Source organism: Coregonus lavaretus (genome assembly GCF_964263955.1).
Source record: "Coregonus lavaretus genome assembly, chromosome: 26".
NCBI lineage: Eukaryota > Metazoa > Chordata > Actinopteri > Salmoniformes > Salmonidae > Coregonus > Coregonus lavaretus.
In genome coordinates this window covers 21,185,145-21,207,435 of record NC_140013.1, presented here as the reverse complement: position 1 = coordinate 21,207,435, position 22,291 = coordinate 21,185,145, and the positions used below count along the sequence as shown (strand labels likewise).

At 43.9% G+C, this 22,291-nt stretch overlaps 2 protein-coding genes across 2 annotated transcripts in view; both read left to right on the top strand.

The window, feature by feature from the left end:
• LOC311101725 (LIM domain kinase 1-like) overlaps positions 1–4,760 on the top strand; it is a 40,005-nt gene extending 35,245 nt beyond the window's left edge. The window contains exons 12-14 of the mRNA XM_084142892.1: positions 297–352; positions 459–616; positions 938–4,760. Of these exons, the coding sequence (XP_083999018.1) occupies positions 297–352; positions 459–616; positions 938–1,127 (404 nt within the window). The 3' untranslated portion in view covers positions 1,128–4,760. The remainder of the gene's footprint in view (positions 1–296; positions 353–458; positions 617–937) is intronic.
• A 977-nt stretch (positions 4,761–5,737) lies between these two features.
• Positions 5,738–22,291, top strand: part of LOC311102276 (septin-4) — a gene marked incomplete at its 5' end in the record, with an annotated part of 67,262 nt that continues 50,708 nt past the window's right edge. The window contains one exon of the mRNA XM_084143567.1: positions 5,738–6,018. The remainder of the gene's footprint in view (positions 6,019–22,291) is intronic.

Genomic DNA, 22,291 nt, shown 5'->3' with positions numbered 1-22,291 from the left:
ATGTAGTGAAGTAAAAGTAAAAGTAGTCACAAATATATATATATATATATAGTACAGTAAAGTACACATACCCCAAAAAACGACTTAAGTACTACTTTAAAGTATTTTTACTCAAGTACTTTACACCACTGGTACAGGGTCGACCTGTTTTAACCACCATTGCTTAAATTGCACTTAAATCGAATGACTCAACCATGGAATTATTCAGATGTTTCAACGCCATATACTGTAATACATTATGTCAGTACTCTGAAACCAATAGCCTCAAGTTTTACTTGGAATGTCTTCTCTCACAGGGAAAAGCTACGATGAAAAGGTGGACATCTTTTCCTTCGGAATCATGCTTTGTGAGGTGAGTGCCCCTGACAGGTGGTTGCCCTAGCATATACAACAGCGCCTTTTGCCCTTTCCTTACTGTGAACCTCTCGCTCTCCCTCTCTCTCTCCCGCCCCTTCCAGATCATCGGTAGGGTGAATGCAGACCCAGACTACTTGCCCAGGGCCCATGACTTTGGGCTGAATGTGACAGGCTTCTTAGAGCACTTCTGTCCTCCAGACTGCCCCCCAGCCTTCTTCCCCATGGCTGCCCTCTGCTGTGACCTGGATGCTGAGAAACGGTGAGTGTGTAGTCTGACACTGACCTGAGTCATGTATCACCATGCAGTGTGAGATTTATTGGGTGTAGATCACTAGTTTACTAGTTCACTAAGTTTACTTTCTGTACACGGATTATGTATACAGGAACACTTTTCCAAGTATTTGTCTATAAAGTTACTTATGAGTGTAAACTGTATTCTAACTTTCATTGTTTGATAATACTATACATGTTGAGTGTTGGTTTATTATAAGTCTCCTGTCCCATTGCTGCCACGGTAACTGACTTATGTGATCTAGGTTGACATCACTAGCCTAAGACTGATTGGCTCTTCTGTCTTTAGCCCCGCCTTCACCAAGCTGCAGGGGTGGCTAGAGAACCTGAAGATGAACTTGGAGATCCGCTTACCGGTGGTGTCCGAGCTCGACACGCTACACAAAGCATTCTGGGGAAACCACACCGTCCCCACCATGGCTTGCACCGCCATGCGGTCCGAGAACGGCCTGCCCCCGCACCCCGAGACTCCGGAGTAGAAGGGATCCGTAACAGAGAGGAATGCTGCTGGTCTCAGCCCATGAGAGTGGGCAGAGAGAGGGGGTTATGGTGGCCATTGAGGAGGGTAGTAGAGCCTACTGTACCTCTGGCAATGGAGTAGTTGCATTGCATTGTCCAGGCAGGGGTGGGGCAGGAGCTCTGAATGTACCTCCTCATACCACAGCAGTCACAGTGGTCATATAGGCTGATAGTGGGCTGTCGATGGGCTGTATAGACTCAGGGGGAACCGAGGATGGGAAAAGCCAGCCTTGCCTAAAGGCACTCACTCATTCAACTCCAACCAAGAGAGACTCACTCAGACTGCAATTACCACTACCATAGCTTCAGTCTCATGATTGCTTTACCTTAGCTGAATGTCAGTCTGGTAACTGCTAGCTATCAGTATGTCAATCCCAGCTGTGAAGTCATCCATCTTAACACTCATGTCATCTTTATCTTATTGAGATGGTGTTCAAGTATATTCGGACGTCTCTAAAACAGAAAAGCAGAAAAGATGCTTCAGCCTCATTGGTAGGGGACCCTCCTCCAGAGTATTTGTGCAACAACATGTGTTTGAAAAGTGTTCCTCTGTGTGACTTTGGTTTGGTTTGATTTGATGATATCAAAACCACTTTTTGAAATGCTAAAGGAAGGGGCCTTTTATGTGGATAAAACAAAACGCACACACACAGTCCAGATGTAGAATATAATCGAGCAAAGGCTTTTGAGCATAAACAAAAAGCTTTTTAAACACTGCATGACTGTAAATAGCCCTGTCCAGTAAGCCCTGTCTGTTGTCTCCTCCTATCCCCCTCTACTGGTGACAGTTGTGTCACAAATGGCATCCTGTTCCCTTTATAGTGCACTGCTTAAGACCAGGTCCCAAAGGGATTACCAAATTAGTGCACTATAGGGTGTCATTTGGGACGCATTCTTAAAGTGATGTCCCTGGTAGTGTCAAACATATGGTCCATGACTGACCGTGTCCCTTCTCTCACTGTGTAGCACTGACTTGACTTTGAGGTAAACTTCTTTGGTACATTTTTCCATTTCATATTAGTTTATTACTCTCTTTTTCCTTATCTCAGTCACGTCGAGGTGAAATCTCATGTATTCAAACTCAACCCACCCAATGTATATAGCCGGTGATATTATCATATTGTAAATGTTTTAAATATTGTAAATGTACAGACATATTTTGTATAATTCTAATGTATGCTACATTGCCATATTTTTCTTGAGCTACCTGTTGAAATTAAGGAGAAGAAGAAGAAAAAGAAAAGTTAGGCAGTAGTAGCTGATATGGAGCAGATCACTTTTGACAGGGATGATGACTTCCTGTCTCAGGTTGCCATGATGAGAGACAGTGATAGGGGACTCTTAGGAAGTTAATACGAAGTAAGACAGCATCTTAGGGTCCTAGCTCACCCCTACCGACCATCACAGTAAGTGTAAGCACTCTCACATGATGTGTCCCATTTACTCCCGTCGTCTCCTCTGCATATCAAGTTATTTTGTTTACAGCAGCCTTTGATCTGGTCTAGAATCCAGAGAGTGCCCTGACTATGACCTTGGATATAACTACTCTGTGGTTATGGAGTTTGGCATTCTATGCCAAGCCACATTTACCATTTATTCCTCTCAAAATAAATTGAGGATAATTCGTTAGTTGTTACTATAGAGCTCTTTAGTCATCCATAGCAGGATATATATGTTGTGGAAGTTGGAGACAGCCAGGCTGTCACATCATAGTGTCTGTCTGACCACAAGCCTCTCTCTGTCCTACAGTACATGGAGACAAACTTCGTCACAACCCTAGTCTCCTCGACATGGAGCTCCCTATGGAAGGCCCTCTGTTTACACACAAACTGCTGGCTGGAAATAATATCTATATGTCTGTCGTTATGCATCTCATACCTCACTCTCTTGAAAATAATCTATTTCACTGTATGTCAATCTTTCTCTTGAACACATTGTCACTCATTCTCTCACGCGTGTTCTTTTTACATCCAAAATGTTTATATTCTCCCTCTTTTCCACTAGAAGAAGAGCTGCATTGTGTACTTGCTATTGCGATCACTTCTGCTGTAAAACCAAGCTATTCTTTTCATTTTAAAACTAAAATTGTGATTGAAAGGACAAAAGGAAAGAAAGAAATAGTCAGGAAAGAGTGTACAGACAAAGGAGACAGGAAAAAAGACGAAACAAAGAAAAAACACAGCATCTCTTTTTATATATAATGACTGAAATCTTTTTGTATAGATTTGAGTACTTTGATTTGCACTTTCAATTTTGGGTTACTTGTGATAAAGAACTAAAATGACGTTGGTTGATAATATGAATGCAAGTCACTGATGGAGCCTTTCAGTTCAATTGTAAACATGTGTCCTGGGAAATTCTTCCTTCTTCGTAGCAAACTAGAGTTAGGTGGCCATTCTGATGCCTGCCGGTATTGATTATTAGATAACTCTAATGTCATAGCATGTCTGTGTCTAACTTGGTTCACATTTCAGACATATGCTCAACTTTAAAAACATGGTACATGCAACTTTGAGGGGTTCAAAAGAGATACCTCACAGGCCTACCTTCTAAATGTCCAAACAATTCAGCCTTGTTATTTAAAATTCTTCTAGTTTGCTACAGAGAGGATGAGATAACCATGGTCTGTCTGCTGCCTATAGACCGATCCTTTGTGAATTAAGTTCTGTGTCTTCTTGACTGCTTCACCTTACTGTGATGTCCAGAGAGGGCTAAACCACTGTTAGTCTGTCATCAAAAGAGAGCACTTGTGCGGTGCCTTTTTCACACTATTGTGCCAACCTGAACCGTATTGAGCTGGCTAGATATCTTCCTTTCCAGAACGATTCCAGAAACTAGGGTGGACGCGAAACAAGGCCAGTGTAGTACACATCCGTTTGACTTGTCAAGGCTCGGCTCGGTTTGGCTCAGTAGTGTGAAAAGGGTATACTTACTGGCCTATTCAATCACCAAAATCACAGTAGTACAATAAGCCTCCAATGAGCATGCAGTCCTCTACCTACCTGTCAATGTATAAATCAGTACCGAAAATAGCTGTCTTATGCACATCTTCTATTAATGTGTTTATCAATGGGCATGTATGGGAATTCAATTGAAGTATGTATGGGACGTTGCCATGTTTGTACATATGTATCACCATGTATGTCAAAGCCACATTATTGTCAAGCATGTGTTTGTCCACAGCACTTCTTTGCAAAGGATCCTTACCGCTGAACAATATGCTGTGCCTTTGTTTTAAAGCTAGCCTTGCCAACGACTTGACTCGAAACGTGTTTGTTTGAACATATTTTTTGTATATAATTCAAGTGCAAGGCTGATGACAATGAATGGATTTAACATCATTGCTGATATTTTGTTTTATTATGATGAGATTTTCCTCTTGTTCTATATCATATTTATATTTTCCATATTTCTCCATCATCATGTTTTATATCTTAGGGATTATGGTTCATTTTATTTTCGTCTTATTTTTTAAAAAACGACACAAGCTGTGAACTATTCTGCACTTTAACCCTGAACGTGAACATTGAGATCCCTAGGAGACCACTGTATTTAATCACAGCTGGAATAAACGTGTTGCTCCTTTAATGAAATCAGAGACCTGTGTGTAATTTATCAGTGTGTGATTTATTGTATAATTGTTTATATCCTTTAAAATATACATTACATTTGATATGACTACTATACAAAAAAGTACTACTGGAGGAGGAGGAGATTGTGTCTGCAGTGGAGGACAGGCAGATCTGGAGGACCCACCTTTCATCCCATCAACCCCAGATGATGATGATGCTACAACTCAAGCAGTCATCACCTCCTCAGTGCAATACTTTAATTTTCTCACTGACGTTAAGTAGGCTACTGTATGACTTCAGTATTGTAATGAATGAATTTTACTTTTGCGCTCAAGAATTAACTCTTCAACCAACAAGTTATATTTTCCTACACAGTAGAGGTGGCCAAGCCTCCTCCTGGAAAGCCACTGAGTGTGTAGGCTTTTGTTCCAGTCCTGCTCTAACAAATCTTATTCAGCTACAGTAATCAGGTTCCTGGTGAGCAGCTGTGATTGATTGATTAATGGGATAATGAATGAAGGATAATTAAGTAATTTCCTATTCATTATATAATTTTTTTTTTATAAAGAAGCAGTCATTATAAAATGTCAATAGACTATTCAAAATAAGACATTCATGTAAACCTAATAGCCTTTGCCTGGCTACCCAAACTCCTTGCTCCCGCCGAACGCTATGCCACGCCCACGGACGTTAGTTTCGTATGTAGCGAACAACAGAGCATGGAAGAAGTTAGTGTGAATCGAACAGTCAGGCTAGTATAGCCTAACCTACATTTACACTCTCTTATTATGTAATGAATGCAAAATGGACAATGCAATCTCCCTCCCTGCAGAAGGAAGGGTACGTTTCTCAGGCACACGTGACCATATTTGATCCACCCTGCGCATCCATGTGCGATTGTTTTCATTCCGATGGTGGTGCGGGCTGTGCCGCGTGACGTCACGGTGAGTCTGGCTGGGCAGCACTGCTACGGAACAGTGTGCTGTTAAAATCGCTTCACACAGAAGCTGCCATTCAGTGTTGTTGCATTTTAGAATAGGCAGCGGTGCAAGGAACAGCCGTGGAAGACGAAGTGGAGCTGCCTCTGCACCATTTATTATAGGGTAGGTGGGTCGCAAGCCTCTCAGAATCCTCGTTGTCCTGCACAATAAACACACCGCGTAAACCCCAAACGGAGGATTGAAGAGTTTTGGCATAGTGTTCCTTCCTACTGCAATTGCAAAATGGAAAATTCGTCTTCCAACAACCGGTTTAGGACAACAATGTTCAACCACGGTGAGTAGTCTATCTAGGAAGGTGAATGTGCCAATAAGTAGCCTATGCAGGTGTGATCGGAGGAGAACGTCGGAAAACAATTCCAAATTGGTCCATTGGTTTGCATCGCAGGCGGTTCAGCGCCCTGCTGCATCTCGTGCGCTCTCCCTCCCTTATTGGTTTGTTGTGGGCTCGTATTTATCTAGGCTGGCGTACATATTGCTGGTCGCACGAGTATTGTTTGTTAAAGTGGTGTCCTCAATTGCTTAAACTGTGTCTGCTGGAGATTCAGGGAGACGAGAAAAGTAACCTTTGCCTTTGCTGGGCTATGCAGTTAACAAAAGGTGGTGGATATATAATTTCCTTGTGTAATCAGCATATTGATTACGTTATTGGTTACCTCATCAATGAAATTATGGGATAAACCCAAAGGTATTATAGGGCTAAGCAAAAACTCATCAAAAGTTTGTTGTGTGTATTTATGTTGTTTTGCAAATGAACCCATAGGCAACGCACTTGTATAGTTCACTCGGGATGAGGTCGGCTGACCGGGACTAGCTAGTGCTCATATCTACCTGAGAGACTCAGCAGTTGACCCTTTACATGAACCCTGTTTATATAATCACAACTCTGTCATAGCAATGACACAACAGCCTGCCTCCAGTCCAGTCCCAATCTCATCACAGGTATGGTGCTATTTGACCATACCTATATGACCATTGCACTGACTGACATTTTGGAGAATATCTTTCCTCCAGTTGCATAAAAGCGCTTTATTCTCCAGCCAGCCTCTGGGGAAACTGGCTCATCTGTGTCTACACTGATAATCTCTGTATCTGACGAGCATTGCTTTTACTTCTGAGTGACAAGTAGCTTGCCCTCTCTGACGAGGCCTTATCCAATGATGATGGCCTGACCATGATGACCTGACAGTTTTTTATTTTGCTTACAACACAAGTCAGTGTGAGGAAAAAAGTGAATGAACCATTCACAATTCCACACTGATTGTGTGTACTTGTGCCCAACTGTAATTATTTTCATTTTAGCTCTGTGTCTCAGTGATGCCACCACAGATAAACATCTGGTTAGTCCAGACTGTTGCCTTAAAAGAAAGAGGGAACAGAGAGAAAGGGGTAGAGATGGAGATAGGGGGATATACAGTGCCTTCAGAAAGTATTCACACCCCTTGACATTTTCCATATTTTGTTGTTACAGCCTGAATTTAAAATTGATTGAATTGAGATTTTTTTGTCACTGGCCTACACACAATACCCCAATAATATCAAAGTGGAATATTTTTGGGGGGACATTTTTACAAATGTATTCAAAATTAAAATCTGAAATGTCTTGAGTCAGTAGGTATTCAACCCCTTTGTTATGGCAAGCCTAAATAAGTTCAGGAGTGAACATTTTCTTAACAAGTCACAAGTTGCATGGACTCACTCTGTGCAATTACATTTTACATTTTAGTCATTTAGCAGACGCTCTTATCCAGAGTGACTTACAGTTAGTGAGTGCATACATTTTCATACTGGCCCCCCGTGGGAAACGAACCCACAACCCTGGCGTTGCAAGCGCCATGCTCTACCAACTGAGCTACAGGGGACCAATAATAGTATTTAACATTATTTTTTAAATGAATACCTCCTATTTTGTACCCCACACACAATTATCTGTAAGGTCGAGCAGTGAATTTTAAACACAGATTCAACCACAAAGACCAGGGAGGGTTTTCAGCGCCTCTCAAAGTAGGGCACCTATTGCTAGATGGGTAAAAATAAAAAAGCAGACATTGAATATCCCTTTGCGCATGGTGAAGTTATTAATTACACTTTGGATGATGTATCAATACACCCAGTCACTACAAAGATACAGGTGGCCTTCCTAACTCAGTTACCGGAGAGGAAGGACACCGCTCAGGGATTTCACTGAGGCCAATGGTGACTTTAAACGGTTACAGAGTTTAATGGCTGTGATAGGAGAAAACTGAGGATGGATCAACAACATTGTAGTTGCTCCACAATATTAACCTAATTGACAGTGACAAGAAGGAACCCTGTACAGAATAAAACATATTCCAAAACATGCATCCTGTTTGCAACAAGGCACTAAAGTAATACTGCAAAAAATGTGGCAAAGCAATTAACTTTTTGTCCTGAATACAAGCTGTTCTGTTTGGGGCAAATACAACACATTACTGAGTTACATTTTCAAGCATAGTGGTGGCTGCATCATGTTATGGGTATGCTTGTATTCGTTAAGGACTGGGGAGTTGTTTAAGATAAAAAAAAAAAAAAAGAAATGGAATGGAGCTAAGGACAGGCAAAATCCTAGAGGAAAACCTAGTTCAGTCTGCTTTCCACCAGACGATGGGAGATGAATTCACCTTTCAGTAGGACAATAACCTAAAACACAAGGCCAAATCTACACTGGAGTTGCTTACTAAGAAGACAGTGAATGTTCCTGAGTGGCCGAGTTACAGTTTTGACTTAAATCTGCTTGAAAACAAGACACGAAAATGGTTGTGTAGCAATGATCAACAACCAATTTTGACAGAGCTTGAAGAAAAAATTGAAAATAATAATGGGCAAATGTTGCACAATCCAGGTATGGAAAGCTCTTAGAATTACCCAGAAAGACTTGCAGCTGAAATCGCTGCCAAAGTTGATTCTAACGTGTATTGACTCAGTGGGTTGAAATCTTATATATTCAAGATATATTCAGGTTTTTTTCTTCAAACAAAATAATATTTCTTCCACTTTGACAGTATTTTGTGTAGATCGTTGACAAAAATGACAATTAAATCCAATTGTAATGACACTTTGTATCAACAAAATGTGGAAAGATTCAAGGACTGAATACTGTCTGATGGCACTGAAGATGGAGATAAAAGAGAAGGGAGAGGAGGTGTAGAGAGATCTGCTGTGGGGAGTGGATTTAGGCAAGAGATCGTACTGAGTCTCCATCTGCTCCTCTCGCTTCTTCTTTCTTTCTGTCGTAAAGGGTCTGATTTACACCAGCAAAAACAGCCGGTCCTCTGAGTCCCACCCTTGAGAGCGAGAGACACACACACACAAGCCTGACATCAGATCAGTGTGTTGATCTGTGAGGGAGGGCTCCATGCTGTTGGCTCATATGGATGTACTTTACAGCAGCCAGCCCAGTCAGCTGACGGTTGTTTATTCCTTTTATATGGTATAAGTAGACTGAAACAGTAGCTTTTTCTTAGAGTCCATTGTCCCTTTCCCAAATACAGGTTGTAGGTTTCTGTGAACTCAAGAAGATCCTCACTAAATTGTATTACTTTCTGAGACGGAGCAAAGTTTTAATTTGTCCGCCTTCTTCCTTCCATTTTTAGCTGTCGACTGTCCCTGTTTATAGTAGCTCAAATTGGAATCTAGGCCGGCGTAATTAACCCATTTTAACTGATTTAACAAATGAGAAATTGTATCTTTCTTAAACAAGTACAAATCTCAGACCCAACCCAACCTGTGATACCCAAAACAATGGGAAGGAACCCTACTACTTTACAGTAGGAAGTTAAAGTAGAGGAAGCGGCTCTCCTCTGTAGTCCAGCTGGGAAAACATCCAGTAGTGGTAGAGACAGAGGAGACTGATGACCAGAGACTTGGGTTCAAATAGTATTTAAAACCTTACAAATACTTTGAAAGTTTGATTGAGCCTGTCTGAAGTGCCATATTGGCAGTGTTTGGCAATTTTGTGACTCCCATTGACTCCACTGCACCAGGCAAGCTCAATCAAGCGTGGCTAAAAGTATTTGTAATTAAACAAATACCATTTGAACCCAGGCCCAGTCAGACGGGCTAGCAGTGGACATTCCTCAGTGATCGCTCAGTGGAGAAACGCAGCCATCCCAGACCACTGTGGCTTCACTAGCAGCATCATGGCTAGAGAGGCACTCCATGTAGGTCATCACAAAACCCACACTGAAATCATGAAGGCCAGCAATTATATTATCAGTACAGCCATTGTTACAACAAAATAGCAAGGCTATATATGTATGTAGGCTATCCCCATCTTATAATGAGATGTTATCTGTCTATTACTGTCTTGGAAGACATTTTGTGACATGCCTTGCCAATTACCTCAGACTTTGAGGTAATGCATTTAAATCGGTGAAAGGGTAGAAGGACACAATTGATGGAATTCACTTGGCATTGCAGAGGGACTTTGACCTAAAATGGTGTTTTACACGTAACTCGTTTTAAAGAGAACGAAAACATGCAGCCCTTTGGTCAGCTGTGGGATAATTGAGTGAGTGTGGATTAGGAACGTCTGTGTCTGAAGTGATTGTAGCATAAATACATGGTGGTGGTTTGAGTCTATAATCTCCTTATACCAGCTCCACATGTCCCCTCTACTCTAGAGAGTGTGCTCTGTAGCCCCCCTGTAAGCCCAGCAGCCCTGTCTCTGCCTTGCTTTTCATAGAAAAAGTATAGCTAGCACACCTATCGTATTAACAGGTGCATGGAGGGAAAACTGTGTACTGAATAGAACATCTCCAGCGCACTGGTGACATTGATGCTCCATATAATCTGTGGTAGGATCAAGATCACCAGTGTGCTGGATTTTCTTTTCTGTCAGTGCCTTGCTTTCAGTCAGGCCACGTTTCCTGAGAAGGCCTGGGTAGGAATTGTGGGTTTAATGTCGCTGGCTGGCGCCCAGCCTATATCTAGAAATATGTCAAGCCACTGCCCCTTTTGACGTAGTGTGCTGTGTATAGTATAAGCAGTAAGCATGCACTGTGTACAATCACGCACTCTAGTACACACTGAAGTATGTGCATACTTTTCTCTCCCTCTCACACACATTTGATCTATTCATGCACACAATCACTCTCATAGATCCACAAACACTATGTCACACACACGCAAACCCACACAAACACATACTTGCTTTCTCACACTCTCTTGTGTTTTCTCTCTCTCTCTCTCTCTTCTCTCCTCTCTCTCTCTCTCACTCAATCACACACACATGCTCACACATTGCAGTTTTTTAACAGCTGGGGGCTTTTAATAGCCATCAACAGCTGGTTAGTCAGACATTCAGTGTCATCAATGTGGTAGCGATGATAAAGATGCTTATGTCTCGTCTCCCTGGGTCTGGCTAACAACCAGACTATCCAAAAACAAACCAGGCTAGGAGGTAGATCAGTATTATGATAACATCTCAGTGTTATAACCTGGAATTCATCTACAGTACTTCCCAGCCAGGCCAACACCACAATCTGAACCAAACAGGATGGTATAATCCAGAGCCTAATCAAACACAGATTGAGATTAACATCCATCTGTTAATCCCAGACTACCACTAACATATTTCTCACTTGCTTAAAGGCTCATTCTCACAGGTGTGAAATTAAAAGTGTTTAGATAATAAAATATTTATAGAATTGTGTTATGCTGCAATACATATGTTTTGGACATCTCAGGATTTGATGGAATGGAATTTCAGATGGTGTAAATGTGTAGTGTTGTAAATAATGTATTTCCTTTACTTTTCTTGTATCCATCAACCTCCTTCAACCTGTGTGTGTGTGTGCAATCTGGAACCATCTCCTGCTCTGCCATCCAATCCGCTCTTCCTCTGGACAGATGATGAGGTAAGAAGACATTATTTTTCGTTCTTTTACTCAGACTCCTACTGTACACATTGCATCACCATTGGTAATGTTGATTGACTGCCCTGATAATGGTCTGGACCAAGGGGTAATTAAGGGTCAGTAGAAGGAAGCATTTGAAGATTTGCTTCAACTTTTGAGGTACTGAATAGGCCTGCAAGTGGCTGATAAAAATAAAAAATAATAATATGCCATTTAGCAGACGCTTTTATCCAAAGCGACTTAGTCATGTGTGCATACATTTTTACGAATGGGTGGTCCCGGGGATCGAACCCACTACCCTGGCGTTACAAGCACCATGCTCTACCAATTGAGCTACAGAGGACCACGATAACAACTTGGTATTTTGGTAAAAAGGAAGCTAACTGTAATTGGGAAAGTGAAAAGGTTGTTTTTGACAGTGAAAGGTGTTGAGTTGGGTAATGAATGTTTGCTGGGAGGATTTGTGTTGGCCGCCACATACCTGACAGGGTAACAGGTGTACTACTGTGTGGAAATGGGTGTGGTCTGGCGTTGAACCCAGTTTTTCTAGTTTCATGTCACACGCAAGGTGACAGCTGAGACGTCTTACTGAAGGAGCGCCAGGTCTGTTTTTGACCCCTTGCGAAAGTATTCACCCCCCTTGGCATTTGTCCTATTTTGTTGCCTTACAACCTGGAATTAAAATTGTTTTTTGGGGGGTTTGTATCATTTGATTTACACAACATGCCTACCACTTTGAAGATGCAAAATATTTTTTCTTGTGAAACAAACAAGAAATATGACAAAAAAACAGAACTTGAGCGTGCATAACTATTCACCCCCCCCAAAGTCAATACTTTGTAGAGCCACCTTTTGCAGCAATTACAGCTGCAAGTATCTTGGGGTATGTCTCTGTAAGCTTGGCACATCTAGCCACTGGGATTTTTGCCCATTCTTCAAGGCAAAACTGCTCCAGCTCCTTCAAGTTGGATGGGTTCCGCTGGTGTACAGCAGTCTTTAAGTCATACCACAGATTCTCAATTGGATTGAGGTCTGGGCTTTGACTAGGCCATTCCACTCGAGTGTTGCTTTAGCAGTATGCTTAGGGTCATTGTGCTGCTGGAAGGTGAACCTCCGTCCCAGTCTCAAATCAAATCTCTGGAATACTGAAACAGGTTTCCCTCAAGAATTTCCCTGTATTTAGCGCCATCCATCATTCCTTCAATTCTGACCAGTTTCCCAGTCCCTGCTGATGAAAAACATCCCCACAGCATGATGCTGCCACCACCATGCTTCACTGTGGGGATGGTGTTCTCGGGGTGATGAGAGGTGTTGGGTTTGCGCCAGACATAGCGTTTTCCTTGATGGCCAAAAAGCTCAATTTGAGTCTCATCTGACCAGAGTACCTTCTTCCATATGTTTGGGGAGTCTCCCACATGGTTTTTGGCGAACACCAAACGTGTTTGCTTATTTTTTTCTTTAAGCAATGGCTTTTTTCTGGCCACTCTTCCGTAAAGCCCAGCTCTGTGGAGTGTATGGCTTAAAGTGGTCCTATGGACAGATAGTCTAATCTCCGTTGTGGAGCTTTGCAGCTCCTTCAGGGTTATCTTTGGTCTCTGTTGCCTCTCTGATTAATGCCCTCCTTGCCTGGTCCGTGAGTTTTGGTGGGCGGCCCTCTCTTGGCAGGTTTGTTGTGGTGCCATATTCTTTCCATTTTTTAATAATGGATTTAATGGTGCTCCGTGGGATGTTCAAAGTTTCTGATCTTTTTTTGTAACCCAACCCTGATCTGTACTTCTCCACAACTTTGTCCCTGACCTGTTTGGAGAGCTCCTTGGTCTTCATGGTGCCGCTTGCTTGGTGGTGCCCCTTGCTTAGTGGTGTTGCAGACTCTGGGGCCTTTCAGAATAGGTGTGTATATATACTGAGATCATGTGACACTTAGATTGCACACAGGTGGACTTTTCTAACTAATTATGTGACTTCTGAAGGTAATCGGTTGCACCAGATCTTATTTAGGGGCTTCATAGCAAAGGGAGGGAAAAACGCCAATGGGGATTAATACTTTTGCAAGGCACTGTATGTATGCCTGTAGGCGTGCGTGTGTGTGTGTTGACGGTGCCAACTTCCAGTCCTACAATTCCACTGTCAGTAGCTTCCCATGAGGGCACCCAGTGAGTAATGGAGCCCTGTTACACAAACACACACACATCCCAGTGTTGTCTACATCCCACGGCCCTACAGCTGTGTTTGGGGGAGGTTTGTCTCCAAACACAGCAGACAAACATCTCTGAGGAGGGAGGAGTACAGGGGAAGAAGAGTAGAGGGTAGCTGAGGAGGGGAGTGGATCCGTATGGGTGTGTGACAGAGCTGTTCCTTCCTCTAAGCAGCATTCCTTATCCCTGGGACAGAAAGCTACTGTAACTGCTGCAGCACCAAGAGGGAACGCCCAGAGAGGAATTCTCAGTTCTCTACGGGATCCAGTCATGAGCTACAAAGAGAGTAGAGAGCCACGTGATCGAGTCATGAGCTAGAGGCTAGAGAGCCACTGGATCTACGGGGGTTTACGTTTATGCAACAACCCCTCCTGGATATGAGAGAAGATCGATGTTGAGGTCTTCAGATCCATGAATGCATTCCCTGTTCATTAAACTTCACCGATGGTTTGACCACAAAGCATATTTATCCCTTGTATCTGAAAGTGAAAACTTCAGCTCTGCAGTGTAGCCTATCCTCTTCCACTGTGACCATCCCTGGCTTCAGCCCAGCACATGCCGGACTGTGGGATGTGGTGGGAAAGAGGGTGGCTGTGGTTTCCTCTCTCTCTAGTCGTAAAAAGACACACACACAAACACACTCTCTGAATGATGATGTCATCACTGTCCCTGGATTGTGCCAGCCAGTTCTGGGCAGGGAAGCACAGCGACTGTAACCACAGATCTCTTCACTGTCAATGAGAAAACCAGGGTTTCTCTCTCTCGCGCGCTGTCTCTGTCTGTCTGGGGCTTTTAGTCAACCCAGCATTAGGCCTATATCCCTCTCCTTCAATTACAGCCTGTCACTGTGGCCATGGTGGAGGGACGAGGCTATAGTTAGACTTTATTAGCCTATTAGCTAGAAGCTAGTACGTAGCTACTGCAGTGGATGGATGCTGGGTGTTTTCCTTCCCCGTGGGTGTGTGTGTGCCTACATGCGTGCCACTGGGTATCCTGCGGACGTCAAGTGTGTGTATAGCCACACCCTGTCCATCCCTCGCGTGATTGACCGTGGTAAACCAGTGAAGCCAGTTAACACAATGACAACGCCTGTAAAAATAGATGTGTAGGGTGTTGCCACCATGCAGGCCTAGCTAGGGATGGGTGGTACGGGTTGGTTTTGATATCATGATTTGCTATTGATGCGCTGTAACTACTCAAAAGTACTTTGTGATATAGATCAGGCCACAACAACTATAGTGTAATTGATTCAAACTCATATCAAAAGTTAGAGAATAATGAATTATATACAGTACAGTTGATTCACTGCATGGATGGAATTCTATCATCCAATACAGTACATTATCCTAGCTTTCCCTTTATCTGAGGACCCATGCCAAACAATGGAGCCATTCTACATCACATCACCAGGCTTTGGGTCACTAGCTAAGTGGGTGGCGTACCGTATCGCTGTCACTGCAACCAGAGTTGTCATTGTGTGTTAATCTCCGTGGGGAGGTGCTTGGGCTTAATTCTTCTCTCAGCTCTGTCTGGGGAAATGTGGTGTGTGATTGTGACAGTGCGATTCGGACACCAAGTCTCTAGCTGTGGCGGTGGCATTTTGTGACAGACCACCCTCAGGCTCTCACAGTTTGACAAGAGGGGAGGGGCACAATCGAGTTAGGGAGCAGCAAGACATGCAACACCCCACTGTGACACCCAAGGTTGTCGGAAGTCAAGAGCAGAGTGAAACTAAGTTAAGAATGCGTGTCTGAAGAACTTAGAATCAGCTCTCCATGAGTCTGAATGGGTCCTCAGTTATCTAACCACCACTAAAGTGTCTGCCTCTCTCATGTCATGAGTTAAGAATGTGTCAATGTAGAACTTACAACGATCTACTACACTACAGTACACGGGGCATCACTATTCCGTGTCTCCTGTCCCCACCTCTAGCCTCCATCTAGCAGAGTGGCTGTGGTCCTTTGTTACTGAAGTTCTCCAAAATCACCCCTTTATTTTCTGCCTCAGTGCCTCTGTCATCTCTCTCCTTGCTGAAGGCAGGATGGGCTGTTCATTCTCATCCATTACGAGAAAGCACTACACCTTTTAAGTGCAGATCTACATCTATCTCTTTGCCCCCCCCCCCCCCCCCCCCTTCCTCCCATCTCTCTCTCTCTCTCATCTCTCTTTCTTCACCCCCCCTCTCTCTCCCTCCCTCTCTCTCTCTGCCCTACTCCCCCCCCCCCCCTTCTCTGGGAGACCAGGGTAGAGGATTAACTGGACCCATAAATCCACCCCAGGGGATGCTGGGTAATGAGAGTTGACACTAATGACCTCCTCAGGTTGTTGTTTTGATGCTAGAGCACTTAACCCTTTACCTTCCAATGGCTTGATGGATGTTTTGTTGTCGTGGATATGTAGCTGTGTCTAGCACCTGAAAGAATATCCTCTTGATGGACAATAAACGTGTCTTTATCAATGTTCCTCATTTGTTTCCATATGGAAGTGGTACGATATAGATTTGAAATACCAAGTCAAGACTGATATAAAGTCAGACGAAGGCTCAATACTTTACAACCTCACTTCCTGTTATCAGTCACTACTTCCTGTCCCGACTAGGGCCTGTTAGTTCAGCAGACTCAGGGCTCGGCCCCAATCTGGCTCCATAGATGTCCCATGTCAGTTGGTGGCCACCCTCTGGCCCTCCTTGAGCCTCCATTCCCCAGGCTTTCAGTCGGTCAGAGGGCGACCCAGACATTCCTCAGAACCCCCAAAGAAGTGGCCCCTGCCAAGCGTCTCTCTCCCCTCCGTCCCCCCAACGGAGAGGGGCCTGGCTATAAATATACCCCAGCTTGATTCCCATGTCCGCTACTGGGGTCCCAGCAGTCACACAGCAGGCCAGGGCGAGGGAGGGGGGGGGGGGGCATCACCAGGCTTGGACCAGAGAAGCCACCGTCCTGCTAAAGCTACCCCAGAAAGGACGAGGCTCCTGGGGGAAGAGGGTGCTGATTTGATGGGTGGTGGTGGAGAATGGGGGAGGGGTGGATGTTGAATGGGGTCGGATAGGATTAAAAGGTCCTGTAAATCCTCTACAGTTTAAATGTGTCTAGTGGTCAACTTCTTTCCTTTTTTGAAGGACGAGCCTTTAAACATGTCTGCTGTCCATCCTAGGGATTATCCCTGTTGACATACAGTATGTTGGGTCGTTTTCTGACATCGTGATTGCATTTGGAGCTGCAGAGAAAGAGGATGTGTGGTCTGCGTGTGAATCGCCACCCTCATCTATTCCGTGTTGAGCTGAATTCTCTTCTCTTGAGTGTTGGATTTGTTTTGTAGTTGTTGCTGCATTTTCGCACACAACACATGCTAAATTCCAGTAACTTCTAGATTTGGGTTATAGGTGGTTTTGGGGGAATCCTTTTCAATCCTAGCAACTGTAATGTAATGCTTACTGCAAACCAACAACAAACAGACACTGATCCCTAATCGTTTGCATGCATGCTCTGGGCTCTCATTCTCTCTGACAAACTCCCTGTCTATATGCTATTGCTGAGTTCTGCTGACTTCTATCTAGACTGAATTCCCATCTAGGCTGTGTATCACAGAGAGAGCTAGATGTGAGGATTGGTTGACTGTTGTGTGTGCTGAGATTGAGGCTCTGAAACAGACACATGATCCTGTCAGTCTGCTGTATGGGGAGCTGAGTGATGGAACATCCAGACATTCTATCATTCTACCTGAATGAAGCAGAGCAGACTGACTGAGTCACTCCCTGTCAGCCTGAGACAGTGGTAAATCTGATCTGCAGTATGGTAACTACACCTGACTGTCTGTGAGATCCTGTATTAGCTAATAAGACTGGCTAAGGCTGATTTGTGAAGCAGTTGGTGTAGAACCGTTACTGACATCTTTCTCTCTGGTTGTTCATGAGCCAAACAATGTTCTAACATTTCATTGCTGCACAAAGATCACTCAACGGTGTGTGACAATGACCTCTGAGAATTGTTCTTTGGTCTCAGCCTCTCGGGAATAAACCTCAAAACAACAAACCCAAGTGTGGCGTCTCTGCTACAGCCGAGGGCGTGTGTGCGTGCGAGACGAGGTGACATATAGCGCTTCCGGAACCAGCACAGCGGCGAGGCTTAATGCTATCCAGCTGCAGCTGTGCCCCTAAACATTTCCAGATGCCCCCAAGATGCACCAGGTCAGCATGAGGAAATGCCAGGCGAGCCAAGAGGAGGAGGAGAAGGGTAGATGAGAAGAGGATGATAAACGAGGGGAAGAGTGGAGGTAATGATAGATGAGAAGGCTATAGGAGAGGAGAAGAGTAGTTAGACAAGGAGAAGAAGAGTATAGGGCAGATGAGAGAGGAGAGGAGAGACAGACCAGGGACCACGCCAACTAAGCCACTGGCATCCAGTGTGCCTAGCCTGGACCAAACCACTAGTTACTCAATAGTCATTCCATCCCACCCATCGGAGACAGACCGAGAGACAGGAGGGCAGCTCTTGCATGGTAGTGATTTAGAGGCTTGATGTAGTAGCTGTAGCATGGAATGCAGTACCGTGCTGTGACATGTTGACATATGGAATGACAGGAGGGAGGTAGGGGTGAGAGGGAAAGGGGTATAGACGGCACCATTTGTGTATGGGAACGTTATGAGGTGATGCTGTGGTGGGAATTGGTGGAGCTACTACACTTAGGATGAATCTCAATAGTCAGATAGATAACGTGTTGTCTTCAATGTGATGACACAGGTATTGGAGGCTAGACTGATTCACAGGCCAGCCGCAGAACTCCCGTGGAGTCTCAGCCCAGTGAAGTGTGTAGGGGGCAGCAGCAGCGGTAGTAGAAGCCAGACAGTCAGTGAGGTGTGTGTGTGTGTGTGTGTGATCCGTATTGTTCCCTGTTTCCAGGGCTTTGAACGGCTGCCCTTTTGAAACTTAATTTCCTTCAAGTCGCCACACTACCCTCCCTGTCCCGCCCTGTCATTGAGACACAGCCAAAATAAGCAGGAGACCCCAGCATCTCTCTGAACACACACACACACACACACACACCCTCCGTCCCACACACACACATACGCGCACACACACACACACACCACCCCATCCCACTCACTCAAACACACGGCTCATAAAACTGCACCTGGTCCTAGCCTGGCTCCATTACACATGGGATAGATCTCCCTCACTGTTTACATCTAGTCCATGACTCTCCAACAGTCTCTCTTCCTGTAGGCCTACTGTAGGTTTATCTCAATACTGTAGGTTTGTCTGTGTGTACGAGACTGACTGTGGGTTTGTAATACTGAACCTTACACTTCCCTTCTGAGACCTATACACACACACACACACGTTCTGACATCCGAAACCAAACCACAAACACAAAGCCGTCTAGCTAACATTTGTTAATATTTACAACATACAGTGGGGGAAAAAAGTATTTAGTCAGCCACCAATTGTGCAAGTTCTCCCACTTAAAAAGATGAGAGAGGCCTGTAATTTTCATCATAGGTACACGTTAACTATGACAGACAAAATGAGAAAAAATATCCAGAAAATCACATTGTAGGATTTTTTATGAATTTATTTGCAAATTATGGTGGAAAATAAGTATTTGGTCAATAACAAAAGTTTCTCAATACTTTGTTATATACCCTTTGTTGGCAATGACACAGGTCAAACGTTTTCTGTAAGTCTTCACAAGGTTTTCACACACTGTTGCTGGTATTTTGGCCCATTCCTCCATGCAGATCTCCTCTAGAGAAGTGATGTTTTGGGGCTGTCGCTGGGCAACACAGACTTTCAACTCCCTCCAAAGATTTTCTATGGGGTTGAGATCTGGAGACTGGCTAGGCCACTCCAGGACCTTGAAATGCTTCTTACGAAGCCACTCCTTCGTTGCCCGGGCGGTGTGTTTGGGATCATTGTCATGCTGAAAGACCCAGCCACGTTTCATCTTCAATGCCCTTGCTGATGGAAGGAGGTTTTCACTCAAAATCTCACGATACATGGCCCCATTCATTCTTTCCTTTACACGGATCAGTCGTCCTGGTCCCTTTGCAGAAAAACAGCCCCAAAGCATGATGTTTCCACCCCCATGCTTCACAGTAGGTATGGTGTTCTTTGGATGCAACTCAGCATTCTTTGTCCTCCAAACACGACGAGTTGAGTTTTTACCAAAAAGTTCTATTTTGGTTTCATCTGACCATATGACATTCTCCCAATCCTCTTCTGGATCATCCAAATGCACTCTAGCAAACTTCAGACGGGCCTGGACATGTACTGGCTTAAGCAGGGGGACACGTCTGGCACTGCAGGATTTGGGTCCCTGGCGGCGTAGTGTGTTACTGATGGTAGGCTTTGTTACTTTGGTCCCAGCTCTCTGCAGGTCATTCACTAGGTCCCCCCGTGTGGTTCTGGGATTTTTGCTCACCGTTCTTGTGATCATTTTGACCCCACGGGGTGAGATCTTGCATGGAGCCCCAGATCGAGGGAGATTATCAGTGGTCTTGTATGTCTTCCATTTCCTAATAATTGCTCCCACAGTTGATTTCTTCAAACCAAGCTGCTTACCTATTGCAGATTCAGTCTTCCCAGCCTGGTGCAGGTCTACAATTTTGTTTCTGTGACAGCTCTTTGGTCTTGGCCATTGTGGAGTTTGGAGTGTGACTGTTTGAGGTTGTGGACAGGTGTCTTTTATACTGATAACAAGTTCAAACAGGTGCCATTAATACAGGTAATGAGTGGAGGACAGAGGAGCCTCTTAAAGAAGAAGTTACAGGTCTGTGAGAGCCAGAAATCTTGCTTGTTTGTAGGTGACCAAATACTTATTTTCCACCATAATTTGCAAATAAATTCATAAAAAATCCTACAATGTGATTTTCTGTATTTTTTTTCCTCAATTTGTCTGTCATAGTTGACGTGTACCTATGATGAAAATTACAGGCCTCTCTCATCTTTTTAAGTGGGAGAACTTGCACAATTGGTGGCTGACTAAATACTTTTTTCCCCCACTGTATGTAGGGTTCCATGCAGGGCAGGCTACGGCTGGGTTACAGCCGAGTCCCAGCTATGTCCTTCGTCTTTTAACAGATGGTTTTTCATAATAGTTGACATTTCTGTTATTTCTGTAATGATCTATATTACTCACTTAGACAGATGCCCTGCCACAGACAGTTTGGGCTGTGTTTGTATAAGATTAGAGTTTTGTTGAAATAAATAGTATCAACATGAATTTGATCTGCTCCTTCTGGCTACTGTTCTATTAATCTGTAATAACAATACTGTATGTATCTTTCATAGCACCATCCCTTTCTGAATCTCTGTGCTGAGAAGTATGAGATGTTAGCATTATGTGAGTAAGGAGGACCTTGTTGTTTTACCTGTCCTGTGTCTGTCCCAATGTCTGATTTGAAAATATGAATCCAAAGAGAACCGTCCAGTAACTTTTCTCACTGACAATGTGTGTGTGATGGAGCCAGGGGCATAGTGTGACGTGTGTGTTGGAGCCAGGGGCTGAGGCGCAGTGTGTGTGTGTGTGTGTGTGTGTTTTGGTAGTGAGTGACTGTGGTGCAGAACAACACTCAACATGTGTGTCTTATTGAGAGATCAAAGAGGAGGAGACATGTTGCTCCTGCTACCTCCCAGGAACACACAATTCTTTACCCTCCCCTCTTCATTTAATTTCCTCCTCTACCTCTCCATCTCTCTTTTTGTCCTGTGTGAAATGGAAGAGATCATCTTATCATAGAGATGAGATCATCACATACACATACACATACACACCCTGAGATGTCTGTGGCATCTTGACCTCCCTGTTATCCGGTAGCACAACCCTGACCACATTCTATATCACTCCCAGATTCCAGCCCTCTTTCATGATCTACGCCCACACACACGTAACAGCTCATTTATGTCCTTGGTTGCTCCATTTACTTATGCTGTGTGAGGCATACTGTAGCTAATTACAGACACAATTCTGATAACAGACGTGTGTGTGCACGCAAATTCACGTGAGATGAGGTTGGTTCTTCGAACGGTACAGAGAGAACACATGGTTGCCCATTCCTGGGTTTACATTTTTAAACGGCTACTAAAGACCATATTCAACTAATTACTTCCTCATTTCTACCAGTAAAACCTCTTCCATCTCCTTTTAGACTCTGGTCATTTAAGGGGAGCTGGGAAAACATCCGGGGAGCAGACAGACTAGAGACAGACTGCTAGGTCTAGGGTTAGGCCTTGCCATGGGCAACCCTTTAATGAAGTTATCAAGAGAGCGAGTAGAGCAGCGGTGCCCTGTCTGTCAGTCTGTCTGTCTGTCAAAGAACAGGTCCCGGAGTTCACTTAACTATGCTGTTCTCTTCTTTCTGGTCTCTGTCCAATTCAATGTCCTCCCCAGTCAGTTTCAAAGGGAACGTCTTAGGAAAGAGAAAATTATGTTAAGTGTTTGACAAACAGCTTGATTAGAAAATTATTGTTCAAATTTACATTTAC